Source organism: Pleurodeles waltl, chromosome 7, assembly GCF_031143425.1.
Source record: "Pleurodeles waltl isolate 20211129_DDA chromosome 7, aPleWal1.hap1.20221129, whole genome shotgun sequence".
NCBI lineage: Eukaryota > Metazoa > Chordata > Amphibia > Caudata > Salamandridae > Pleurodeles > Pleurodeles waltl.
Genome location: NC_090446.1, coordinates 914,243,566 through 914,270,357, shown reverse-complemented (window position 1 = coordinate 914,270,357; position 26,792 = coordinate 914,243,566). Strand labels below are relative to the sequence as shown.

The following is a 26,792-nucleotide window of genomic DNA, read 5'->3' as shown; positions in this document are numbered from 1 at the left end:
ATATGCATTCAGAAGAAGCAAAAAATGATGTGGGTGTGTGTTCCATTATCCTGTCCTACCTGGGGAACTGTACATACTGCCCAAGATGAATTTTGTACTCCTCTGTTTATGGTTGCACCATGCAGTCTTTGCTCTCCCTCAAATTAGTGTTCCTTTAGTTTAGTGGAAGTCACCAACATCAACCATTTATGGAGATGGCTATTTTATGGAAAGTGCCACTCTGTTAACCACATGATTCAGCCACTTGGCGTCGCAGTTTTGGGTTAGAGAGCAATTGCTTACCTCTCCTGACCTGCATTTATGTTGCAGCTAAAATGATAAGATCAGACAAAGTACAACCAATTTTACAAAGATCAGGTTCAGTGGTCAGGACAGGTATGTATGTCATACAGAAATATCTGACGAAGGGTGGCTGCCACAATCTACTTCCCTTTACGTGCTGAGGAAAGTGTGCTGTAGCTCCCCCACCTTTATATCCAGTCGGCATACATGCAGCTCCCCAGATATCTGGAAATGTGTGAATGGTATGGATCACAAGTTGAGTCACATTTCTTAAACTAAAGTTTGTTTCTGCTGAATGAACTGGAATTCTGAGAAAAATAAGGGTTAACAAGGGTATTAGGGTTAAAGTGGGCAGAATATAACCAATCAGATTGAAATTAGTCCTAGAGGTTGGGACGATTTCAGAAAAGGGTACAGTTTAACAAAGCTGGGAGATCAGAGATCAGAAAAAAAGGGGGGAAATGTCTTCATTGTTTTTAATTGCATTAAAAATTGGGGCAGCATAATGTTGACACTAAGCTACATTATGCATTTCTTATTTTGCTTAAGAACTACGCATATTGCAAAATAGTGGATGGAGTACGATAATTAAAACATTTGTTCTCAAGATTTTAAAGATATTTCTTTTCAATATAGGCAACTCAGGAGTCAGTCAAGATTCGGTTTCCCTGCAGAATCTCTGTTGCCTTAATGTAAGCAGTGTTAGTTCATCAATAGCACCAGTAATCCGATTATGAACACAGCATCAACATTATTTTTAAGACTGACATAGATATTGCATTATAATGTAGCAGAGAAAGTGGCAGTAATGATTTTAGACAAGAGGACTAATAGAAACCGTTGGGCGTTGTGCAGTGAGGAATTTAAGATTGACCGAAATGACTGGACGTCATGATCCATCCATAGTAACAGTAAGACGGTTGCTACAGAAATGCCCTGAGAATGATTAAAAAGCAAATCTAAGTTGTGTCTGTCCTTATGTGTGAGTGAAATGGGAAGACAGTGTATAAATAAAAACAGAGTGCAGGAATCCCTAGGGGTCATAACTCAAATATGGGGGTAATGATCGGCCCAACTTTTAAATCTCCAAAAATTAACACCTTTAGTACTAGTAAAGCAAGCGCAGTGACTAATTCACAATATTAAAAAGTTTTAACAGTCAGGCTGAGGACACTGACGATCAGACAAGTACTGGAGAGCTGAGACGAGATGCAAACATTTCCATCAAGAGTACGCAATGAAGTAAAAAGGCATCAGATTAAGATGAGACATTTCATTAGCTTGCTCACTTTTCTCTCGATTTGGACATTCCAAATTATAGCCTGAAGGGGTCGCAATGGAAATTTTAGGACCAGGCAGATTACGAACCCAGATTCAGTCATCGTGAGACGATCAAGATAAAGTCATATATGTGGTCACGCAATAGATACTTAAGGTTTTATTTAGAGTTTAGCGGAACAGGACATTTGCAATATTAAGAGTCAGTTTATGTTAGTGGCACTCTATAGTGGACAACACATATATGATTTTTTTGACGATGCCCATGCGTTGTTAAACTCTAAATAAGGCCCATATCCTTCACTAAAAAGGAATACTTGAAAATACACAATTAAGAGGGGTACACTTTCCCCATTTGTTATCATTCATAAACAACAGTGCCAGGCTTGCGCTTGCAAGAGAAAGAATCATAGCCTTGTTTAGCAAATTAATGTCAGTTATCTCGGCAGAAGAGCATGATGCAACAGTCTTTCGTGGATCATACACCATTGATACTAGAACCTATTTGGAAGCCTGAGTTGGTTTATTATTCATTCTTTTCTTCATCGTTGGAGAGCTCAAAAAAGTGCATGTAGAGGGGGGCCAGCCAATATGGCCGACCGGTCATGAAGCCCGAAGGCTCCGCGACCACCCACGCCTGCAGACCCCTTTACCAGGTGTCTGGGGGGAGCCGTTAGCTGGTGAGTCCGGGGGAGCCGGTGGAGCGCACTTAGGAGGCTTTGGGGTGATCCACACCCACGCCGTTGCGGGCAGCGAATCTCCCGGGAGCAGGATGCGGGCGGGAGCCCAGAGGCCCGTACATCAATGGGAGCCCTTGAGTGAGGTAAGGGGGAGCCCCCTGGTCTGGGAGAGAGGAGGTGGCAGTGGCAATCCAGCAGGAGGGGCAGGAGGGCCCGTTGCTATTTCCAGGCCGCCGCGCGAGTGGGAAGAGGCGCGGCTGCTCCTGCAACGCCGAGTGCATCGGGAGGCCCCGGCGAGGAGCGTAGGACGGGGACCGCGGAGTAGGGCTTGCTGGCTTGTTGTGCACCCCCCCACATGGAGGTCCGGGGGGGCGATGGTAGGCCCTTTGAGGCCAGTGTTTTCCTTTTTGGGGGCCTGCCTGACCTGGCTGCCTGACCATAAAATGACCCCCGGTGCCAGATCTCGTGGAGCTTCCCTAGGGAAGCTTTACAGAGCCATTGTAGGAGGGTCACCTCTCCTTTCCCTACATAGGGATCTGTTTTTTTGTGTCCACCAGCATTTTTATTGTGGTAATCATGTCCCAGTGAGCAGCAGCTGGGGGACAGCAGCAGGAGTGGCACTTATTGTGAAAAGAAGAGCACCACGGCGAGTGAGGTCTGAGGGGCGCTTATGCCTCGGAGGAAGCTACAATCTAATAAGGTCTCTAATTATTTTACGCCTGCTGGATCCGAGGTGCCCGAGACGCAGCGGTCAGGCGGCATGGCACTCACCAAGGAGGATCTTCTGACCTCCATCTGCACCTTTGAGGTGGAATTGCGAGAGGAACTCACAGCGGATTTGAAGTCGGCGCTGGAGGCGCTTCAATCAGATGTTACAAATCGCATGACCTCTCTTCAAGCGAACGTGGATTCAGTGGGGACCCGCATGTTAGACCTTGAAACTCAGGTCCAAGAGATAAAACAACAAGTAAGTCCTTTGGAGAAGGAGGTCTTGCAGCTCAAATCGCAACTCCAACTATCGATACTTAAATGTGAGGACTTGGAGAACCGTTCTTGAAGAGACAACATTAGAGTGTGGGGCTGGAGGAGGGCAGTGAGGGTCCAGATCTGGAGGCTTTTGTGGTGGGTCTTTTCTCACATCTCTTGGGTGATGATCATCCAGAAGTACAGATTGAAAGGGTGCATAGGGTTGGGAGTCGCCCGTCACAGAGAATAAGAGACCCCACAATATTTTGGTGAAATTGAGCTCATTCAAGGTTAAAGAGCGCATACTTCAGAAGGCAAGGCGACAAGAATTGTTGTCCTTTCAAGGTGCTCACAGTGTGCTGTTCCAGGACATTGCCCCAGCTACGCTGCTCTGACAGCAGCGATTCCGCCCAATCACGGAGGAGTTGAAAGCGTGAAATATTTGGTACAGATGGACATTTCCATTTGCCATTGCTTTTGAACTTAACAACAAGCCGTACCACTTTGTGGAGTGTGGGGAGGCAGCGGCTGCACTGGGCCTACCGGAGGCATCGGGAGGAGTCCGTCGGATCTCCCGTTGGGGACCATTGGAGGTTGCTGCGGACGGGGAGGAAAGCCCTCAAGGAGTAGTATGTGACCTTGTCTGCCACCAGCTGGGTAAACCCCTGGGAGGCGGAGGTTTTTGAGAGGGGCCATGTGGGGTTCCTCTTCCCGGTGGAGAGTGTGGAGGCTCTGGACAGACCGGTGGAATGCTGGTGGATTGAACACTCCCGGGGCGGCTCTCTAATCATCCCTCCAGGGGCAGCAAAGGAAATCTCTACACCAGACGCTATATGTGCTTCTGTCAGGGGTCTGTTGGGGGTGGAGGCGGATGAATACCCCCTCCAGATCATGATGCTACACGGAGTTGGGATGGAGAGGGAGCACTGGGGTTCCAAGGCAACACATTTGGTCAGAAGAAATCATGGGCGAATGTTTCTTAGACGCCTCGGTATGATGTTACACTTTTTGACATGGAATGTTAAGGGGCTGAATTCACCTAACTAGCGGTCACAGCTGCGGAAATTCTTTGATGACCACCAATACGATATAGTGGCATTGCAGAAAACACATCTCAAGAGGGGCGACGGCCATAGGCTGCAGCACAAACACTACCCACAAATATATACTCGCCTGCGACAACAAAGCACTGTGGGGTAGCCTTGCTGTTTCATAGATCCATGCACTTTCAGATTTCAGGGTCACATCTAGACAAGGAGGGCAGATTTTTGTTGGTCAAGGGATCCCTGGGTGGCCAGATTTGTACGATAGCCACACTCTTTGCGCCTAATAGTGGCCAAACACAGTTTCTATTGCACTTTCTGGATGTGTTGGGGGGCTTTGCGGAGGATGAGATAGTGCTTTTGGGTGATTTCAACCTGATTTGGGATACCGCTCAGGACACGACACATCCCTAAATACCGCTTACTAGTGTCTTTGCAAAATCCGTTAAGATGGCATTTCACAGATTGGGGCTTCTTGACTCTTGGCGCATGTTTCACCCCACGGTAAAAGACTATACTTTTTTCTCCCACTCTCACAGGTCCTATTCTAGAATCGATTATATTTTCATGAGCAAGCCCCTTCAACAGCTCCTCCGAACAGCCACTATCCATCCGATAATCATATCAGATCACGCGCCGGTTGATGTGAGTTTGGAGTGGAACCTCCCAAAATCACGGAGGGGGTGCTGGTATTTTCCACACGTGTTAACTAGAGACTCAACGACTCGAGACACGCTGAGGAGAGCTATCAGGGAGTCCTTTCAGAGTAATCAACCTGGGGACACCCCTCTCCCTACTATGTGGGACGCATTCAAAGCTGTCATCCGGGGCAAGTGCATCTCTTTAGCGACCTCACTTTATTGGTTGAAAGCTGAAGTGAGCCTGGGTTTGGAGAATGCATTGCAGGAGGCTGAACAGGCTCACAAGCTCTCCCCTACTTGGCAGAATCAGAGGAAGGTAACCTTTATAAAAGGCAAACCGCAGTCTATCTATATGAATAGGGCAAAGGTGGCATTGTTACGGCTCCAGAGATCTTATTATGACAGTGGGAACAAAATCGACTCTCTCCTGGCCAGGCAATTGTAGGTTATGCAACCTAAGGGCTATATTGCGCAAGTGTGGGATGAATCTGGGGAGCACCATTCGGAAGAGGAGAAAGCACATGCTTTCAAGAACTTTTATACTGGCTTGTATACCTCATATAGCCCGAGTGCTACTGCCCAGGAGAACTATTTACGCCACATTCAGCTTCCGCAGGTCTCCCAGGATACCAGTGAGTTTTTAGAGGCCCCATTCACCTTAGACGAAGTAAGGGAGGCCATTGACTCCCTTCCTCTACACAAAGCCCTGGGTCCTTCTACAGGACTTTTGGGGCCGAGCTCGTCCCACACATAGCTGCATTGTTCAATTTCAGAAGATCCGAGCACACACTCTCCCCTACTATGGGGGAAGCCCTGATCTCACTTATTCCTAAGGAGGGGAAGGATCCTCAGCTTTGTGCTTCCTATAGGCCCATTGCCCTGCTCAATCGCGACGCAAAACTGTACACCAAAATATTTGCATGGGTAACTTGAAGGGGTGTTGCCGAGTTTGGTCCACCCGGATCAATCCGGTTTTATAAAGGGTCGGCAAACACATGATAACCTTAGAAGGGTCATCCACCTGATGGAAAAGGTGGCGAAGAAGCAGGTATGCTGTTAGCACTGGATGCTGAGAAAGCTTTCGACCGGGTGGAATGGTCCTTTTTGGTGGCAACTCTCCGTCGCATTGGAGTTGGGAAGCAGTTTATAGCGATGGTGATGAGCAACTACTCGGGCCCTAGGTCTCAGGTATGTGTCAATGGGGTGATATCAGATTTTTTTTACTTGACCAGGGTAACAAGACAGGGATGCCCTCTTTCCCGCTGCTTTTTAGGCTTAGCGTGGAGCCACTAGTGGCCCAGATAAGGGCAGATCTGAATTTTCATGGCATTCAATTTGGCTTCGATCAGCATAGGATTTCATTATTTGCCGACGATATTCTGCTTTTCGTCACTCAACCACGCGTGACCCTTTGGTTTATTCTGGAGGAGTTGAGTCTCTTTGAGCAGGTAGCAGGCTTCAAAGTGAGTAAGGGGAAATCCTATATCCTCAATCTAACGGTGCCTTCAGCAGAAAGGAGTGTGTTGGCTTCTACTTTTCCATTCATCTGGGCCAAGAAAGAAATTTTGTACTTGGAGTACGGCTCACTCCTAGGGTGACTGACCTATTTAAGGTAATTTTTACACCCCTCCTTAGGGCATTGCGAGCTGATTTTAAGAGATGGTAATACTCCGGCACTCTTGGTTAGGCCACATGAACACTATTAATATGACGGTTCTCTCGCGGTTGTTATATTTGTTTCAAAGCATGCCCATTGACATTCCTCCAGACTTTTTTACCGAGCTCCGTAGGTTGTTTACTCAGTTTATATGGCAGAACGCAAGATCCCGGCTTTCCAATAGATTGCTTATGAGCCCCAGTGACAGGGGCGGGTTAGCCCTCCCGGACCCTCTTTTATACTATAGAGCGGCACAGCTCCGGGTGATTGCTGAGTGGTCCCTTCGAGAATCAGACAAGCGATGGTTACATATGGACAGGGCAGTGACGGAGCGGACATTGTGGGATGTCCTCTGGAAACCTAGGAATGAACGCCCGAAAAATGTTTACCTTAGTACTCCCACGGCTACTACTCTCAAGGTGTGGGACACGGTGACAAACACCCTCAGACTTACGACCTTCCCCTCACCCCATACCCCAATCCATTATAACATGGCCTTCCCCCCGGGAGCTACACCAGGACCCTTTGATAAGTGGAGAGAGGGGGGTTGTCTGACGATCGCTGATCTTTTTCATGGGGACCAGGTACGCACATTCCAGGATTGTTGTAGGGACTTCCATCTATCCATTTCTGAGCGCTTTCATTATAATCAATTACTCCATTGGGTTACTCAACCTCATCTGAGAGCGTAGGCCGTTAGGGAGCTTCTTCCTATTGAGAGATTTGTTCATGGGGGGGGGTGGCACCGGGTAGTATTTCCACATTATTGATTACTGATTATTGATATCAGCACAACGCACCTACACTCCTTGTCATTTGGCATTTTGGGAGCAGACTTTGGAATCTCCGGTGGAGGAGAGTGTTTCATGATATAGTCAAATATAATCAATCCATGGACACTAGAGAAGCTCATTATAAACTTCTCTACAACTGGCATCTCTACAACCGGTATCTCTACCCGGAGAAGCTTAAAAAACTCTTTCTCCAGGTCTCTGATAGTTGCTGGCGGGGATGTGGGATGTTGGGAGACTTTAGGCATATCTGGTGGGATTGTCCCATTATAGGCCCATACTGGAATGAAATTCTGTCACATCTAAAAGAGATTCTGGGCTACCCTATTCCGGCATCACCAGCATGTATTCTATTGGGCCTGCGTGCTCCTGAATTGCAACATCAGACACAGGGTGATCGTTCTATTCTTTGGCTGGCATTGGGTGCAGCAGAGACGGTTCTAGCGTCATACTGGAAGAAAAAAGAACCACCACCAAAGGCGCTGTGGTACGCCAGACTGTGGCACGGGCTCGCTATGGAGCGCTTAGCTGATAAACTCGATAATTCTAGAAGGAGCTCCTGGTGAAGTTCCTTTCTAGGGGTATACCACTTACAGCCTGTAGCCCGTGCCTTAGGGCTTTACACCTTTTTCATGTATAAGGCTCAGTCCATGTTCGGGACAACAGGAAGGGAGGGAGAGGAGGGGGTCGCGTCGTGGGGGCAGATGAGCCCCTTGTCTTCTCGCGCTCCAGCCTCCGACTGTATATAATACACTGTAGGAAATGGGACACAGAGTTTTGTTGTTAATATTATGGTTTTCTGTTTCTTTTTTTCTTCTTTCTATTTTTACATTTTCTTCCTGTTCCCCTTTTCTTTGGAAGTGTACATTCAGAAGTTGGAGCGGTGGCTCATACTACGGGGTGTTTTTAGAGCTATGTTTGAGTGGTAACTCGGCCTCTGTTAAATATGGATATGCTTGCCCTTATAGCGAGGGAGGTTAATGCATTTGCCATTTTGCCCGAGTATTTGTGTGGTCTGAATTGTCTCTTTCACTGTTTCTTAAATGATAAATATCAATAAAAACAGTTTCACAAAAACAAAAGTGCATGTAATCAAATGTTGCAAACGACGTAGTCAACACACCTTTGAGCATGGGCCAGCAAGTTTGGTAGGTATCAAAAGAAACTTAGACAGGTTCCTTTTAATTGGAAATTGTAAAATGATCAGACTCAAATTCATGAGAAAAGGACTGGTGCCATCCTATGCATGCAACCTTGTAGCAGTCATTAACGAGAAATATGATATAAAGCCTTTCCATTTGGGGCAGAACCTGGAACCTTGGCATCAGGCTTATTCTGGAAACGCAACAAGATTAAAAAATAGATGGGCACTGATGAGAGATTTGTTGTCGTCAAATATAATGCTGTAGACAACTCTATGCCAATTAGAGGCTGAAAAATTAAAATCTTCAACAATCTCCAAATGTCAAACCACTTACATTTTAACAGATCATCAAAATACAATTAGCTATGTATATTTTAAATTTAAGGATGTACAAAAGTCATTTGATAGTTTTGCATAGCTTTTACAGAGATTAAATTATGTCCTGGAAAAATGTAAGAAGGGTGTAATATTTCAACTATCAATTTCAGAATGGTGGTCAGAAGAAGTATTCAGTTGGCGGACATCAAAGATTTTAGTGCAAGTATCATGAGGTACTCTGCCAATGTTAAAAGTTAGAGTTGGGCATGCTTCCCAGAAGCAAATGGGCTAATGCGACTAACTGGACAAATACAAGTAGGACACATTGAACATGCTGAGCTGACCCACACACAGCATATAAGATATAATTTGCATGCTACGATTTACAGTATTGTTTCATCATTCCTAGTATGGGCTATCAGCATGCAAGTGCACTCAGCTGCTGAATCGAATTGTTAACGTGACATGGGGCAGAAGGTAGTTATGAACAAGTTATACCAAAAACAGAAATAATAGAAGTTAAGAAGTGTCTAGCGATCGTGAGCGGTACAAGTTCATTGAGCAAGTATACACAATTGTAGATGCGTGAATAGGTTAATAATGAAAAATAACTTCTGCCCAGCTACCTGGGTGGTGTGAGAAATCTATTTAGAAATTAGCTACCAATTTAGTGGTATAGTGCTTTACATAGAACATAAAAATAAATTTAAACTAATCATCTTTCTGAGATGAAATGACGAACAGGGTAACAATCAGGTTGTCCCAGCTAGTTTCCGAAAGGGTAGCAGGCAGGTCAGAAAATGATATTGCTGTTGGAGAGGGCATTGCAACAAGCTAACAGAGAGGAGTTACCTTCCTAGCAAGGATGGAAGCAATATCAGAAAAAAAGAAAATCCATATCTGATGGGGAACCTTGAAAAGTTTACCATAAGGTTGTAACTCCTATCCTCTAGCAGTATTGGAGTGAGTTTAAAGATGAAGACTTAGAAGAGAATGGGATAGCACATATCCTACAACAAGGTCTTGGCAACGTAATTTTCACAGATCTTACTCCTTACTTGGACACAAGTATTCAGACTCAGCCTAAGTATAACTTGGAACGTCATGATACCTGCAGATATTATTTGCAGTGTTTAACGATCATTCAATATAATCAATGAGGCACCTAGGAATGACTACTTTAGAGTATGCACCTTTCAAATGGTGGTGTTTTCAGATGCAGTTATGTTAATTTGTATAGCGTGGTAATCACCCGCAAGGGTATCCAGGCGCTTGAGCAGAGCTGTAGGAGTGTGGCCCTCGGGCATTATTTGAACAGCCAGGTCTTCAGCTTCTTGCAAAACTCAAGTAGCGAGGAGGAGGCTCTGATGTGTTGTGGGAGGTCGTTTCAAGTTTTGACTCCTTTGTACGAGGAAGACTGACCTCCTATTCTGTATTTGTGAACATCGGGGGAGTTGTTAAGGGGTTGTGTGCAAGTGAGTGTGAGGCTGAACTATGTGTCTGGATGGGGTGTGATAGTGAATGCTGCTCTTGAGTTAAGTGGGTCTTGTGTTGTGTAGGGCTTTGTAAGTGCGCATGAGGAGTTTCAATTGGCTGCGTTTGTGGATGGGGAGCAAGTGGAGCTCTTGGAGGTGAGGTAAGTTGTGAGTGCGGGGAGGGAGATTGAATATGAGTCCTGAGGTGGCGTTCTGGATATCCTTAAGTCTGTTCAGTAGTTGCTTAGAGATTTTGGTGTGCAGTACATCTCCGTAGTGGAGTTGGCATGTGATTAATGCATGGGTGAGGGTGGCCTGGTGTTTCGTGGAGAAACACTTGAAGATTTGTCACAGTATTCGTAGGATGTGGAAGCAAGCAGGGCTTACTACATTGACCTGTGCCATCATGTTTAGCTTGTCGTCCAAGATAATCCCCAGATTTCTGCCAAGGTTGGTGGGTGTTGGAGTGGGTCCAAGTTCTGCTGACCATCAGATGTCATCCCAAGGAGCGTTTTTGTTTCCAAAGACCAGTACTTCAGTCTTGTCTGAGTTCAGTTTCAAGCAGTTTGTTCTCATTTTTTCGGCTACAAGAATCATGCAGTTGATGAAGTTTGTTCTGGTGGTGGGAATCTTGCTCAACAGGTAGAGAATGAGTTGGGTGTTGTCTACGTAGGATATGATGGTAATGTCTTGAGATCTGATGATGCTGGTGAGTTGAACCTTGTAGATGTTGAACAGGGAAGGGCTAAGGTAAAAAACCTGGGGGACACCACACACCAGTTTCTTCGCTTCGGATGTGAAAGGTGGCAGTCAGACTCCGTGGGTTCTTCCTGTGAGGGCAGAGCAGATTGAGTTGAGTGCTGGTTTTGAATACTGCACTTGTGGAGTCTTCTGATGAGTGTGTTGTGGGAGACCTTGTCAAATGCCGTGGAAAGGTCGAGTAGGATGAGGGCAGCTGTTTCTCTTCTATCAAGGATGGTCCTGCTGTCGTCGGTGTCTGCAATGAGTACAGTTTCTGTACTGTTGTTCTTTCTGAATTCTGATTGGGTGTTGTACAGTAAGTGGTGCAGCTCAAGGTCGTTAGTGAGCTGATTTTGATGGCCTTTACAATAACTTTTGGTGGGTAGGGAAGCAGGGAGATGGGCCAGTATTTGGACAGTTGGCAAGAGACATCTGAAGGTTACTTGAGGAGGGTGTTGACTGCTACGTGCTTCCAGGCTTCTGGGAAGGTGGTGGAGGTGTTCAGGATGTGGGTGAGTGCTGTGCTGATTAGCGATGCTCCAAGGTGGAACATGTGGTGGGGCAAATGTTCAGTAGGGCTCCAGAATGGATGGTCAGCATAGTTGAGGCTGTTTCTTTGCCCGTGAGGATCTCCCATCTGGTCAGGTGGCTATCTTGACTGGTGATAAGTTCATTGGGATCTGGTTAGTGTGTGAAGTTGCTGTAGATATTTGTGATTTCGCTGTGTTTCTGCTCCTTGACCCTCTCAAAATCTTCAGTAATTTTGCTATGTTGCTCAGTGTTCATAGGAATGTGAATTACTTTGAAAAAGGGATTCACTGTTGAAGAATAAGGGTCCTGGACCAGGGTTAAACAACCAAAATACAAAACAAACAACAACCCTAGGCTACATATATTTGCGAACCTCCGAGGTCTGCATGTATAAGGAATATATGGCAAAAATAGAGGAAGTTGAATAATAAAAACTTTTTTATTGTAATTTCAGTATGTATCAATTTTTAATTCTGTCAATACAAATATAGCAAACATTAATCAGCTCTATTCCTTCAGATTATAAACACACTGTCTATATTTTCAAATTATTACTATTCTGAAGATACACATTGACATGTAACATAGATTATTTTCTTATTGTAATAGAAACTTCATGCATCATTCAACTATGACCATATATATCCACTCAAACCACATGCATACCCTCATCACCAGATACTTTCAAAAACGTTATCCTATGTGAATAAGCAATTCTAATTCAAGTTCCGACTATTTCCATATGTCAATTACGTCAAAGAATTATTTTGCATGAGTTAAAGAATCTTTAGAGTTCTTGTGTGGCTATTGACTTGGCTTCTCTTCTCGATGCGCGTTTTGGCAAAATTGCCTTCCTCAGGAGTAGCTATTCATCCTATTTTATGTTACTAATAGTCTATGTTGCTTCATGGTTTCTCATCTGAAAACATAACTGCAATAATCACAACTTCCTCTATCAGCCATACTTCTCTAAAAAAACATTAACTAATTACTTTGAATGTGAGACAGCTGATTTTAAGTTTTATCCATGTCTGTAGTGAAAACCAATGTCAATTCCTCAGAATCGGAGATATGTGTTTCATCAGAAATCAGTTGGTCTGTCAAATGGAGAACTACTCCAGTACCTCAGTACTTTGTCTGGCAGTCCAGCCAACAGGTCACTGCCAAATCAATCCTGGAGATAATTAGCACATGCACAGCCGTTTTTAGTTATCCTTTTGAAAGTACGTGCTTTATTCTTTTTAGCTGAAGATGATAGAAATTTTCTAATTGTGCCACTTGATGTAGGAGATCATTGATAGTGAAAGTTGATCAAAGATCCCAATGACTTTACTGTTTCAGAAACAGTCATTTGCTGGCAACAAATGGCAACTGAGCAATAATTAGGAGATACAAGTAAACATTTAAGGAGCATTTCAGAAGAGGACCAATTTACCATTACATGCCCAGGCTAACAAGTTACCCACCTTCGGTGATGCTATTTCTAGTGGATACTTTGTCTAACTACAGATGCTTCACCTTCAGAATATTCCAAAGGCTTCAGACTAGATTCAGATGTTTTCATATCATTGCTAGCTGCTGCTGGAAGGAGGTGTTGTGAGGCTCTGTGCTTGCCTCGTTCCACCCCAGAAGTGATGGAGTGGAGCAGCATAAAAGCACCACCCCATTGTGCAGACGTCAGTATGTTGCTGGACTCTTTCTGCGCCCTCAGACGCAGAACACCAATAAACAGCAGTACAATCCTGAATATCTCTAACCTGGTACCTTTTTAGAAGACAAAATGAGACTGCAGAGAACAGAAGTGGATGGGCAGTGAGGTGCCTGCGGTTAGAGAGAGTGTCCACCACAAAGAGCACCCACAAAATTCAATTAACTTTTTCTTCTGATAGATACTTCTAACCACATTTTGCTCACCTTTAGAATAGATACCAAAGCAGTATTTCTCAAAGACAGAGGATCTGTGGAGTGCACTCAAAACAAAAAGTCAAGCAGGACTGAGGTGGTGAAATGTACTTCTCATCGGACCTGGCTGTCAAGGCAGTAGTGCTCGGTAAATGTGTGCACGGACGTCCATGTTGCAGCTTGGTAGATGTCGAGAACTGTCTGCATGCCATCACTATGGTAGCAGCCTAGGCCCTAGTGGTATAAGACCTCGGCCATTCAGGACGCTGCTTCTTGGCCAATGCATAGTAGAGGCCTATCCAACTTGACATAGTCTGTTTCTGCACTGCCTTGCCTTTTTTTGTCCTGGAGAATCTCACAAAAGACCTCATTCTCCACCCAATGTTCTTTGGTAGGATCTATATAACAGCTTACAGCTCGCTTGGGATTCAATCGATGGAGTCTCTCCTCCTCTTTAGAAGGATGAGGTGGAACAAAGAACGTTGGGAGGGTAATGGATTGCTCAACATGAAATGGAGGCACAGCTTATGGTATGAAGGCCACCCTGCTTTTCTGGAAATTATCTGGTGTACGGCAGCTGCACAGATAGAGCATTGAGCTCACTCACACGACAAGGTGATATAATCATAATGAAATCAACTGTTATGAGAGAGAGAACAAGGAGCAAGCAGCTGCACATGAGTATGAAGGAGGTAAACAAAGTAAATCAGGACCAAATTGAGATCCAGCTGTGGCATCACAAACTATTTGGGAAGGAACATGTCTCAAACCTTTAACAAAACACATAGCAACAGGTGATTTAAACAAGGACGGTTGGTCTGGCAAACGTAAAAAGGCTGAAAGGGCATACAAATAACCTTTCTGAGTATCCATTGCAAGACCTTGCTGGGCCAAAGACAAAACAAACATTAATATATCCAGCAGTTTTGATTGTAAGGGGTCTGTGTTGCAGATACCACACCGGGAACTCAAATTAGCTCCAGCATAGATGGACTTTGTAGAAGAATGCCTGGACTCAAGGGTGACATCCACAACCTCAGGTGCCAGATCAAAAGCATGCAACCGCCACCACTCAGTCTCAACACACAGAAGTGCAGATTGTGCAGGCTTGGGTGTAGACCCTTTGCTACTGTGATAGAAGATCCTGATTGGAGGACAAATGCTCATGCCCTGAATTTGTGGGTATGGGTATCACACTCTCTTGGCCCAGACAGAAGCCGCTAGGATCATTTGGGCCAAGTCGCTCTTGATTTTTTCAGAACTCTGGGAGGAGAGGCAGTAGTGAAAAGGTGTATGGAAGTCCTGTACTCCTCCAGCCTAAATTTGTCTCCTAGAGAGGGCATTCTTGGGAACACCAATGAACAGAGGTCTGAACACTGTAAATTCAAAAGTGGAAAAAAGATCCACCCAGGGCTATCGCCACGGTTGGCAGATATCATGTGCAACCTCGGAATGCAACTAGCATTCATGATTCATTAGGGGCTGCCAGTGAGCTCATCTGCGCTGGCATTTAAAGATCCCGTCAAGTGGTTCAAGATCAGGGAGATGTACTGACCCTCCAGACAACTTCAAAGATGTAATATCTTTTGGCACAGGGCCCAGGACCCCACTCCACCCTGCTTTTACCACATGGGAGGGGTGTTTAACATGAAAGTCTGTACCAGTCTACCCTTGATGGATAGCAGGAAAGCTTTCAATGCTAAGCAAATGGCCTGGAACATCAACAGATTTTTGTGGAGAGTGTTTCTGCCAGGGATTAGAGTCCTATGATCTCCTTACCCAGATGACTGCCACAGTCCAACAGGAATGAATCCGTCTTCAACATCAACTCTGGGTGGGGAAGGGAGAGGGGTTTGTACTGGTGAAGATGCGGTATAGCAACCACTATTTCAGATCTCGTTTGGTCTCTTCTGAAACCTGGAAGACATCCAACTGGTTTCCTTGGTACTGGACCCATTGAGACTTCAGTTTCCACTACAGAGCCCAGGCATACCACTTTGCAAAATGGACAACCAGGAAGCGAGGCCAACACGCCCAGAAGCCTCAGAGCTGCTCTCACCGAGATCCAGAACCAAGGCTGAAACATCAGGATCATAGGCAGAATATCCTGGACTCGCTGTGATGAAGGAAAGGAACTGAACTACATTGCCTCTATTTCCAGGGCAGCACCAGCACAGCCTCCACCTCTTGCTACAAGGTGGATAAATGCTTCTCCAAAAGCTGTTCTGATGTAGGAGCAAGTTGTGGTGGGTCACTAAGGAATGGTAGGGCGTAGCCCTGCTGGATGATCAGGAAGACCATCTGGCATATGTAATGCCATGCCAGCCTGAAAGAAAATGTCTGATCATGCCTCCCACCAGGTGGCAGTGAGTCACAAGGGAAAACTATAGCAGCTTGGAGGGTGATGTTGCAAGGGTGGAAGACTGAGATGAACGATATGCCTGGTAACCTGTCAGTCTGCCTTACCACTGTACTCAGCCCCGAAAGGCCCTGGGTGACTGCTGTAGTGGTGGCGGGGACTGGGCATGCCTGCACACCTGCAGCCTGGAGTACCTCAAAAGGGCAGAGGAAACCACCTGACAGAGGTACAAATGGGCAAATAACATGCTATGGCCCTGCTTTACTGAAAGCACTTGGGGGTGGGGGAATCAGCCTTTTTCCTGAGGTAAGACACATCAAAAGACATATCCATTAGAAACGCCTGTACGTCTGCAAAAAAGCCAGTGGATCACAACCACAAGTTGCAGCGAAGCACCACACTACTACCCACTGCACTCCCCAAACAGTCAGCCGTCCAGGTCAGACCTAATGACATACTTTGCTGCATCCTGAATGGTTTGAGCCAAAAAGGACCAAAGAGGCTTGAAACCCCTCGGGGACCACCAGAAAGTTGCCACTAGCCATGTCCCAAAGAGCATGCATTTCGCTGCCTAATAGGCAGACCATATTTGACCGATCTGAACACCAAGCTGGTGGAGGAAAGCGTACACTTTTCAATTGTTTTTGTTCACTGTCAGGCTGGGTAACAAGGAATGCATTGGGTTAAACTTTCCTAGTGGATATTTGGACCACAAAGTTCTCAGCAGTCGGACGCTGTGAAAGAAAGTCCGGGTCAGCCGCCAGTCTACGATGCCTGGTCACCTGCCTGGTTACTGGTGGGCAAGAGCAGGGCTTCACCATAGTACGTATAAGGGTATCAGTTAAGGCTTCATTACATGGAAGTAAGGTCTTAGGTTAAAGGCCTGTTTTAGAGTTTAATGGAGGGGTTACTCCATCACAAATGTGATGGATATCCCATCCACTGTATAACGATTTCCATAGGCTATAATGGGATTGTAATACGGCAGACAGGATATCTTTCACGTTTATGACAATGTAACCCCCTCCTCCAAACCCTAAGTTGGCCACGGCTGCAAAACCTCCGTAAGTACATTTGTATTGACTTGAACTGAAGGTACTTGTACGTCCATGATGCCAGCTGCGCACCTAATCACAACAAAAGATGCACTTTCTTCTGTATGGGCTCCAAGGGGTGAAACCAATCCTGTTTCCAGAGAGGTATCCAGCTTACTGCCAGTAAGTCAATGTAAATCTCATCATCACAGTGTGAGGGGAAGTTATCGCCATCATCGCCATTGCCATCATCAGATTGATCACAGTCTGAGCTGAAAAGGTGATGAAGCATTGGGGAACTCCTTGTGGGAGAGGAAGAGTTTTGTCAGAATTAGAGAGTGCTAGGACCTGGTGCATTTGAGTGGGATCAAGCTGCAGCAGGTGTCAGTGAAGAAGGAATCTGCGCAGATCTTGTAGCTGGAATGGAAGACAGCAGCGGAGTCAGTGTGGAACCTGAGGCAGGTTTCGATAGACCCGCCGAGGACAGATCTGCAGGCTGTAACCTTACTGGAGGCCCTTGTGGATCCTTGGGTCCAGAAGGGAGGTAGTAAAGTGCCGAAAATACACAGCATGGCCTCCTTAAAGGCCTTGTCCTGCCTTGGCATCACTGATGGCCCTGGAAATTCCACATCCAGAGTAGATGAAAAATCTGCTTCATGCCTGGAAGTGAGATCGGTTGGCACCCTGAGGCCCAACCAACTTCTCTTTAGACAGAGAAAAGTGAGATGGGGGTCAAGTACTGTTTCAACTTCCTATGGTTCTTCTTATACTTGGACCTATTGGGCAACGCTGACCACAACGAGCACCTAGTGAGGGGGCTCTCTCGAACGCAGGAACAAGTCTGTGTGCTTACATTGGAGTGGGATTTATGTGAGGGCCATGACTTCTTTTGGTGTTCGGCAACGTTCAGCTTTGCTTCACAGTACCAGTTTGCCTTTGGGGGCATGCTAGTGTATTATTTTCACAACTTAAGAGCCGTGCCCTCAGCCAAAACACCAGATGCAGACCTTCTGCGGGCCCATCACGGACAAGTTAAACAGAACACTACACTTGACACTTGCACATCATACCTCCTTATCATAAGAAATCTGTAGGAGGCGCTTCTTCCTCAGTAAAAACCTCCAAGCTCTGGAAGTCACTACCAGACAGCATTAAAAACACGCAGAAGCATGTTCACTTCTGAAGATCATTTTAAACATGCCTATGTCCATGATAACTGCACCACCGCACATCCTTGTAGCAGAGCACAAAATGACAGTTGCATACTCGAGTGCAACCTTCTGCTTATAACCTACAGACTGGAAACAATCCAACCAGCAAACTACTTGTGATATGCAGTTAAGCCAAACAGGGCTGATCTATGGTTTGCCCAAGCTATGTATTTAATTTATAACATTTATGATCACAATAAAACGAAGGCACTAATACTCACTGGTCAGATATGCAAGAATATATTTTACCAGCCCAAATACAGAAAATTACTGTGATCCAGGTCAGTAATTCTGTTCTATTTTTTTTTTACTATTAAAACGCAAGAGGGGGTCTAATTTCCTAAGAAAATGTATCAAAGATCATCCTCAAAGCCACATTGACAATCTGTTCTACCAATATGCGGCAGGCATCAAGAAGAAAAGCTAAATTACATATTGAAGATCCTGGCCTACGAAATGCCTGGAGGTTTGATAATCGGGAAAATTAATTCTAGGGTTCAACATTAAGGAACTGGTAGACAACTGGTCCTAAACTGCCAGCACACTTTCAGTAAATTAGACCACCATGGCATCACAGGTGCAGGGGGAAAACTGTGAAGACCCAAACAGGTGGTTCACATATGCTTTAGTCAAACATGATCTAAGCAAAAGGTTCTGAAGTCTATGCAGGAGGTACTTTGGAAATAACAAGTAAATGGAAGAAGTGAAACAGTTTCAGTTCAGTCACCCAAAAATGACGTAATCCAGACTGCTGGTAGTTCTGCAGGCACATATCCTGGAGTCAGGCAGTGAGTTTAAAATGGTCGACAGGGTTAAAGTGCCTAACAGATCAATAAAGAGGGGCTGCAACCCTACTGATATCCAGAACTCAAGAGAGATCTAAAAGATTTAGTTGTACAGAAAACGTATGATCCTGATCAAGAGCCTTAAATGATTCAAAATAAACTGAAAAGTTGACCCACTGCTTTTCCATAATCTTGAAAGAGGTCAAGAAACTGCATATCAGGCAAACGATGGATAGGACAATATATTTCAGAGACGTCTTAAGATCGGAAGACCTAATTGCTCACATGAGAAATACTAAAACCATGTCAGATGTAAAACATTAGTCAATAACATGACATCACATAGCAGATCTCGGAATAAAGTTTGTATACAAACCTTTTCAAATGCTTCATCAGGCATCATGTGGCATAACTGTCATAAGAGCACAAATTATCTCACTGACACTAAGTTTGGTAACGGCTGAAAAGACATGGAGACAGAGTTTGACATGGCTTAAACGGATACATATCAAAGTTCTTCTTCTATCACTGAATAAGTCATTTCAGTTTTTCCTCATGTCCTTGAAAGTCTCTCCATAATAGTCATTTTCTTCAACTGTGTAAGCCTTTGTATATATTCAAGTTTCGTGCACTGCTGCAGGTAGGATTGATTTGTATAAAATAGAGTAGAAATATCGACCTTGTCTGAAAACGCTAGCGTGAAGACAATGAGTGCTCATCTTACAGTTTTCTGAACTCAGTTAAAGCACCCTCAAAATATTTTTCCCAAAGCTAGAGAAAGTGGCTATTGATGATCGATTTCAAGGTCATTGCTTCTTTTGAAACAGTTTCTTGATTCAGTATTCTTCAACAAGACCAGGCGATGCATCCCTTCCTTCATCAAAAATCGTTTTGACTTGAAGCCAGGAGTATCCAACCCAGGGTCAATATTTGACGTAAAGTATGGAAGTCTTTTCTCTTACAAAAAAAAAGTCCTGTTAAGCAGGAGTCATACTGGCACTTTCTATGCAGCAGATGGCATTTAACAGCCTCTCCCAATTTCTTTCTCTCAACTTTTTCTACATTTTAGGAATCCCAATGAACTCTGTCCTGCATGCCTCTGAAGATTCATCTTCTGATTCCTCTTCAAGCTCCTCATGTGCAGGATCAGGAGAAACCTCACCATATTTCGTATGCACTGTGCTGTAAACAGTTCTTCGGTCATCACTCTTTTCAAAGTTATTTTTACTTTGGGACACTTTCAACAAAATTCCTCCCTAGACAAAGGATAACCACGCCGATTACACTACAAGCTTAACTTTTAAAAGCATATTTGCATTTGGTGAATTTGGACGTAACAGGCCTTAATTTGCTATTTACTCGACTTACTCAGCTGGGTCAGAATTCCTTTGACAAATTGATTGACACACAAATTGAGCTGTTGAATACGATGGATAAAGATATTTTCTGAAGGTGGAGTCTGAGTCAGATGTATTGTTAGGTGTACTGTGTTTCCAGTGGATGTCATAGGGAATCGTTCTAGTCACGCCCATGTCTGCCATCCAAAGTTTGAGAAAAATATGTTGTTTTAGCTAAGCTTAAACATTAGAAGAATTTGCATGAAATAATTTAGAAACGATTCATGCGGTAGCACTGTCATTCTCCTTTACCTAGACCCCTGCCATCACGGACACTTACCAGTCCTTGGGTTTCATAAGATGGCCTGATACATTCTGCGACCTGTAGACTTAGTTTGTTCCCATTGAGTTTAATGTACTAAACAATTTGCTAGCAATCTTTTGTAGGTTAAAAGCCTGGGACTGGAAACCATGTTCGTGATGACCTGAAGCGACTGGTCATCCCATACTCTGTCATTGCCTGCATCATCTTTTCAACTTTGTCTATTTAAAAGTCTGGAACCCAGTACCCAAGGCTTTGAAAATAAATATACATTGACATTTCCCACTAAGATAGCCCACCAGAAGGACTGCATCTTGTTCGAACAGTTCTGCCACAGCAGCAGCATTCAGAGAGCAAAGTGACCCCATCTCTCCTAGATGCCCGGACAGGGCTGCACTCACCAGCAATTGGGTAGGTTGAGGGTGATGCTGGGCTGGATGATGTTCCCAAAGCGCAGGTACCCCAGGGTCCCAAGGCTGATGTACAACACAGTGACGAGGCCCATTCCAGCTAAAAGCACAGCAGGGAAGTGAAGCGGGGAGTGCATCTTGTTTTCCAGGGGGAGAACCTAAGGAGCAGGTAATGAGAGAAATAAATACAATGCATGAGGTTTAAAGCAATATTTTGTGGCGTTATGTGAATGCGCTGTTTCTCCAGTGCATATTGTTACCAATTTAGCAGCACTGACTTCTAATGTGGCCTCCAGGGTGGGACACTAGGCAACATGTGCAGTGCTCTATAGAGACTCTGGGCTATTTTTTACAGGATTATCTTCCATGATTAATCAAAATGGAGTCTGCACCTGCTTCTTTACCCCTTGAATTCAAAAGAGCGTAAACAGAACAAACGTTTTACTTGAATGACACAGTAAGGCTAGTCCATAATGAAAACGTTTGGACGTGGTACAAACTAATTTCAAACCACTGAAGTCAGCACAGTCATGGAGAAAAGGTAAATGACGCGTTTAATTTTCAGGGAACTTCAAACTCAGATTTCTTGATTCAGGTACAACTAAAGCACATAGACTGAAACAACTTTAAACAAGGAATAATTTTATGGGATGCTGTCACTGGTTCCAGATCTCAAAGGATTACAAAGGATCACAGGAAGTGGTAAGTCTTAATTACAATCACAGGAAGTGGTAAGTCTTAATTACAATGGCTGTCCAAGCTTTTTGCCTGTTGTACCTGGTAGACATGCATGGTTGGGTGGGTCGGCTGGCAGAACCCAGAGATAGTGGATGGCACTGAATGTTATCTGCAACCGTAGAACTTGGCAAATCCCTGGGAAGGGGACCAGTGTCTTTAGAATTAACAGAGGAATTTCAAAAGAAGCCTTTACAGGAATACATACAAGCAAAATCAAAGAGGAAGTCTTCTTTTATTGGGGAAGAGGAGGAGTTTGTGCAGGGTATTGGGATGGCAGTCGAAACCGGGCTTTCAAAAAAAATCCTTTGTGTAGTTTGAAAAGGTTAACTAATTTCAGAGGTGCAACCTAAATGCCAATCTGGCCCTGCGGAAAAAAGACGAACATTCTAAAAGTCCTGAGTATCTCAGTAATGAGCCAAGGTGCACACCATCATGAACGAATAAGCATTGACAAAGCCAATACGTCTCGCCTATACAAGAACGTTTGGCTTTGGCAATGTGTTGTGCCATGTTGTACACCAGTGTGGCTGCTGTTCAGCATGGCTAAAAGTTAGTGGGGTGGAGTGTCAGAGTAGAGTAGAGTAAGGAAGTAGAGTGTCAGAGTGGATTTGTTGAAATCCTATTGAGTGGAGTAGAAGGAGTTGATTGTCGAAGAGTTGAGTAAAGGGAAGTAGAGTTCAGTGGGAGAGGGTGTCTTAGAGGGGTTTGGGGTGGAATAAGGTTGTGTGGGTTAGAGTGGATCGAGGTAGTGGGGTGGATTGGACTGGCGTACAGTGGATTGGATTGGAGTAGAGTGGGGTGGACTGAATGGGGTGGATTGAATTGGGGTTGATTGAAATGGGGTTAGGTGGATGGGATTGGGGTGGACTCGAGTGGGGTGGATTAGATTAGGGTGGGTGGTTTGGACTGGAGTGATAGGGCTGAGGTGGGGTGGCATGCATTGGATTGAAGTAGGGTGCAGCAGGGTGAATTAGATTGGACTGGAGTGGGGTGGATTAGATTGTACTGGAGTGTGGTGGATTGTACTGGAGTCGGTGGATTGGAGTGGGGTGGAGTGGGGTGGATTGGGGTAGGTTGGATGGACTGAACTGGGATGGGGTGGAGTGGATAGGATGAGGATAGGGTGGGTGTACTGAAGTAGCGTGTGGTGGATTGGAGTGAGTGAGGTGGATTGGATTGGAGTGGGGTGAATTGAAATGTGCTGGGGTGGATTGGATTGGGGTGTGTTGGGCTCTAGTTGTTTGGGTTGGATTGGGGTGGGGTATGTTGGATTGGATTGGAGTGGATTGGAGTGGGGTGGATTGCATTGAGGTGGGCTGGATTGGCATGCAGTGGATTGGAGTGGGGTAGACTGAAGTGGGATCGGTAGAGTGGATTGGATTATGGTGGGGGGGATTGGATAGGGGTGGGGTGGTTTTGGGTGGAGTGGGTGGACTGGAAGGGTGGATTGGCTTGGGATGAGTTGGATTGGGGTGGGGTGGATTGCATTAAGGTGAGGTGGACTGGTATGGGGTTAATTGGACTGGTGTGGGGTGGGCTGCAGTAGGGTGATCTGGAGTGGGGTGGATCGGATTGTGGTGGAGTGGATTGGATTGAGTGAGGTGGATTGGATTGCGTGAGGTGGATAGGGTGGGTTGGATTGGATTGCCTGTGGTGGATTGGAGTGGGGTGGATTGGATGGGGTGAATCAAATTGGGGTGGATTGGGATGGGGTGGACTGGAGTGGGTGGGTTGGTTGGTTTAGAGTGGAGTGGATTCTGGTGGATTGGTCTGAGTGGGGTGGGGATTAGAGTGGGGTGGGTTGGATTGGGGAGTGGGGTGGGGTGGATTGGATTGGTGTGGGAGGGTTTGGATTGGTGTGGGGTGGATTGACTGGAGAGGGGTTCACTGGACTGAAGTTGGGTAGATTAAGGTGGTTTGGAGTGGGGTGGATTGGACTGGAGTAGGGTGGATTAATGTGGAGTGGATTAGACTGGAGTGGGATGAATTAAAGTGGATTGTATTGGAGTGGTGGGGGTAGGGTTCGAATGAGGTGAGGTGGACTAGGTAGCAGGGAACTTGATTGGAGTGAGATAGATTGGATTGGAGTAGGTGGACTGGATTGAAGTGGGGTATATTGGACTGGGGTGGATTGGATTGGGATGGGTTGGACTGGTGTGGGGTGGACTGGACTGTAGTGTGCTGAATTGGGATGGAGTGGGTGGATTGAATTGGGGTGAGGTGAGGTGGACTAAAATGGAGTGTGGCAGACTTTTTTGGATTGGAGTGGGGCAGGTTGGAGTGGGGTAGGCTGTTTCGGATTAAAGTGGGGCAGATTGGAGTGGGGCAGATTGGAACTGATTGGAGTGGGGCAAGTTGTTTTGGAATGAAGAGGGGTAGACTGAAGTGAGGCAGATTGTAGTGGGGCGAATGGGGCAGATTGTTTTGGAATGGAGTGGGGCAGACTGTTTTGGATTGGAATGGGGCAGATTGCAGCGGGACATATTGTTTTGGATTGGAGTAGGCCAGATTGTTTTGGACTGCAGTGGGACAGACTGTATTACGGTGGATTGGAGTGGGTTGGAGTGGATTGGTTGTGTGGGGTGAATTGAATGGGAGTGGGGTGAGGTGGATTGGACTGGAGTGGGACAGATTGTTCTGGATTGGAGTGGGGCAGACTGGAGTAGGGTGGACTGAAGAGGGGCAAACTGCTTTGGATTGGAGTGTGGCAGATTGGAATGGGGTGGGTTTGAGTAGGACAGATTGTCCCGAAATGATGTACGGCAGATGGGAGCGGGGCAGACTGAAGTGGGGCAGATAGTTTTGGGTTAAAGTGGGTTCCAGAGTAGAGTGAGGTGGACAGGAGTGGGGCATATTGTTTTGGATTGGAGCGAAGCAGATTGCAATGGGGCAGATTGTTTTGGATCGGGGTAGATTGGAGTGGGGCAGATTGTTTTGAATTGGAGTGGGGCAGATTGTTTTGGATATGAGTGGGGCATATTGGAGTGGGTCAGGTTGTCTTGGATTGGAGTGGGGCAGATTGTTTTGCAGTGAAGTAGAAAACATGAGTGGGAAGTGAGAAAAAAATGACATGGCCAAAAAAAAAAAGGTTGCTTTAAAAAAATAAAACTTTGCAATTTTGTTTGCCCTGCTGGGCACGGTTTTGCCAGTCACAAGCCTTCTGTTGCAGGGCACTAAAAATTAAAAAGAACAAAACGGTACCTCAATCACGTGGGGAGCAGTAGATGGGCACTAATGAAGCTGAATCAATCAGTGCTTGGTCCCTGCTCCACACAGAGGAATGAAAATGATGCCAGGCCTGCCTTGATGAATTAGAAGACTGTAAAGAAGAGTGCCACACAAACCAGCAAATGGTGAGCGAAAGGCAGACTCAAACCCTTTGCTGTTCACAACAGAGTTTCATAAGCAAGATGCATTCGCTACCGCATGCCCTCGCAGGCTCGACCCTAAAAAGCGTTCTATAAAATTTCTTGGTAAATTTCCAAACAATTTTTTCTTAAGCGCCTGGCGAACCATGGTCTCACAGGCTGGAAAAGTTCTGTGTGGCTTACCTGGATGATATTGCAGTGTTCAGCAATTCAAGGCAGTATCACCTCAGGCATCTAGGACAGGTGTTAGCTAGGATTCAGGAGGCAAAACTAACCATCAAGGCAACCAAGTGTTAGGAGGATCATTCTCCTGTAGTCTACCTCAGGCTTGAGGTGGAAAACCGTAAGATTCACCTTTTTGATGTCAAGATTCAGTTTTGATGGAGTAGGAAGTGGCTTCTACCCAGACTGAGGACCTTTCTAGGACTCATCAGGTATTACAGGAACTTGTGGTGAACTATGGAAGTATAGTTGCCCCACTGACTGCTTTGACCTGTAGGAGCCAGTCCAGGAAAGTGACATGGACTACAAAGTGTCAGAAAGCATTGGAGGAACTGAAAAAGGCACTATGCACTGCACCTGTACGGAAAGCACATGACTACAGTCAGCCTTTCATTGTTTAGATGAATGCCTCTGAAAAAAAAAGGAGCAGTGCCAGCTCAACTGGATGACAAAGGTAAAGGGCGTCCGGTAACCGTTATTATTAGAAGATTACTACGATGAGACGAGAACTGGCCGGCTATTGAGATGGAACGCTTTGCTATAGTCTGGGCCTTGTGTAAGTTTTACACTTACTCGTTTGGCACTACTCTTGTGGTGCAAATGGATCATGAGTCACGGAAATGGTTGGCGGCTATTAAGGGAGAAAATCCCAAGTTGTTGAAATGGTGGATTTCTTTTAGGGTTAGACATTTAAGGTTAGATTTTGTGGTGGAGCACAGAGCCGGATTGAGGCACAGGAATGCTGATGGGCGTACCCTTGGGTTTTACTAATCTGAACATCCTACCCTCTAGGTCAGGAGTTGGTTCAGGGTGTTATAATCTGGGAGGGGCATCTGTTGGGACGGAAATGCCCTCTACATGGTAATGGACCTGCATCCTTGCCCAACTGTACAGATGTATGGATCCCTAATTGAGATTTTTGTTGTCACAGGCAAACATGGATCATGTGTGTGTGCCACGACGTAGGCCTGTCTCACGGACTGTGGTCTTGTTAGATCAGTAGGGGTGCCCAAAGCACTACCATAGTAGTGGCAGAAGGCTATTGCTTTCACCAGGAGTTAAGCAACACAAGTGTGTGTGGTGGTGGCAGGTTACCGTGTGTTGATCAACAGGAGTGAACAGGTTCTTTTTAACCTGTGTTACTGGAGTGAGGCCTACAGGCTCATTCATTTTAAAGTTCTACTGCTGTGTGCTAAAGCACACCACCTTGGGCTACACAGGTTTGGTGGGTATTGCTGTGCAGAGCATGAGTGGTGTCTGCGCTGGGTGTATGTGTGCCTGGGAAGGGTATAGCACAAGGATCATGCAGTACTTTGCAGTGTGAGCATACTGGATGCATATGCTTGGTGTATGTGTACCTGTGAAAGGTACAATATAGGAATGATTTAGTACTGTGCAGTGTGAGTATGCTGGGTGCATGCGTACCTAGGGGGGGTATAATACACAAGGGACTCAGTGCTAGGCCATGCATTCATGCTAAATGTATGTGCTAGATGTACGTGTGCCTATTAGCATCACGATATGTGAAGGATACACTGCTGTACAGTGTGTACTGTA

General features: G+C 45.5%; 1 protein-coding gene across 2 annotated transcripts in view; it reads right to left on the bottom strand.

The window, feature by feature from the left end:
* LOC138245726 (proton-coupled amino acid transporter 1-like) overlaps positions 1-26,792 on the bottom strand; it is a 391,946-nt gene that overhangs the window by 149,856 nt on the left and 215,298 nt on the right. For both annotated transcript variants that reach the window (XM_069199585.1, XM_069199586.1), the window contains exon 9: positions 20,899-21,065. In XM_069199585.1, the coding sequence (XP_069055686.1) occupies positions 20,899-21,065 (167 nt within the window). The remainder of the gene's footprint in view (positions 1-20,898; positions 21,066-26,792) is intronic.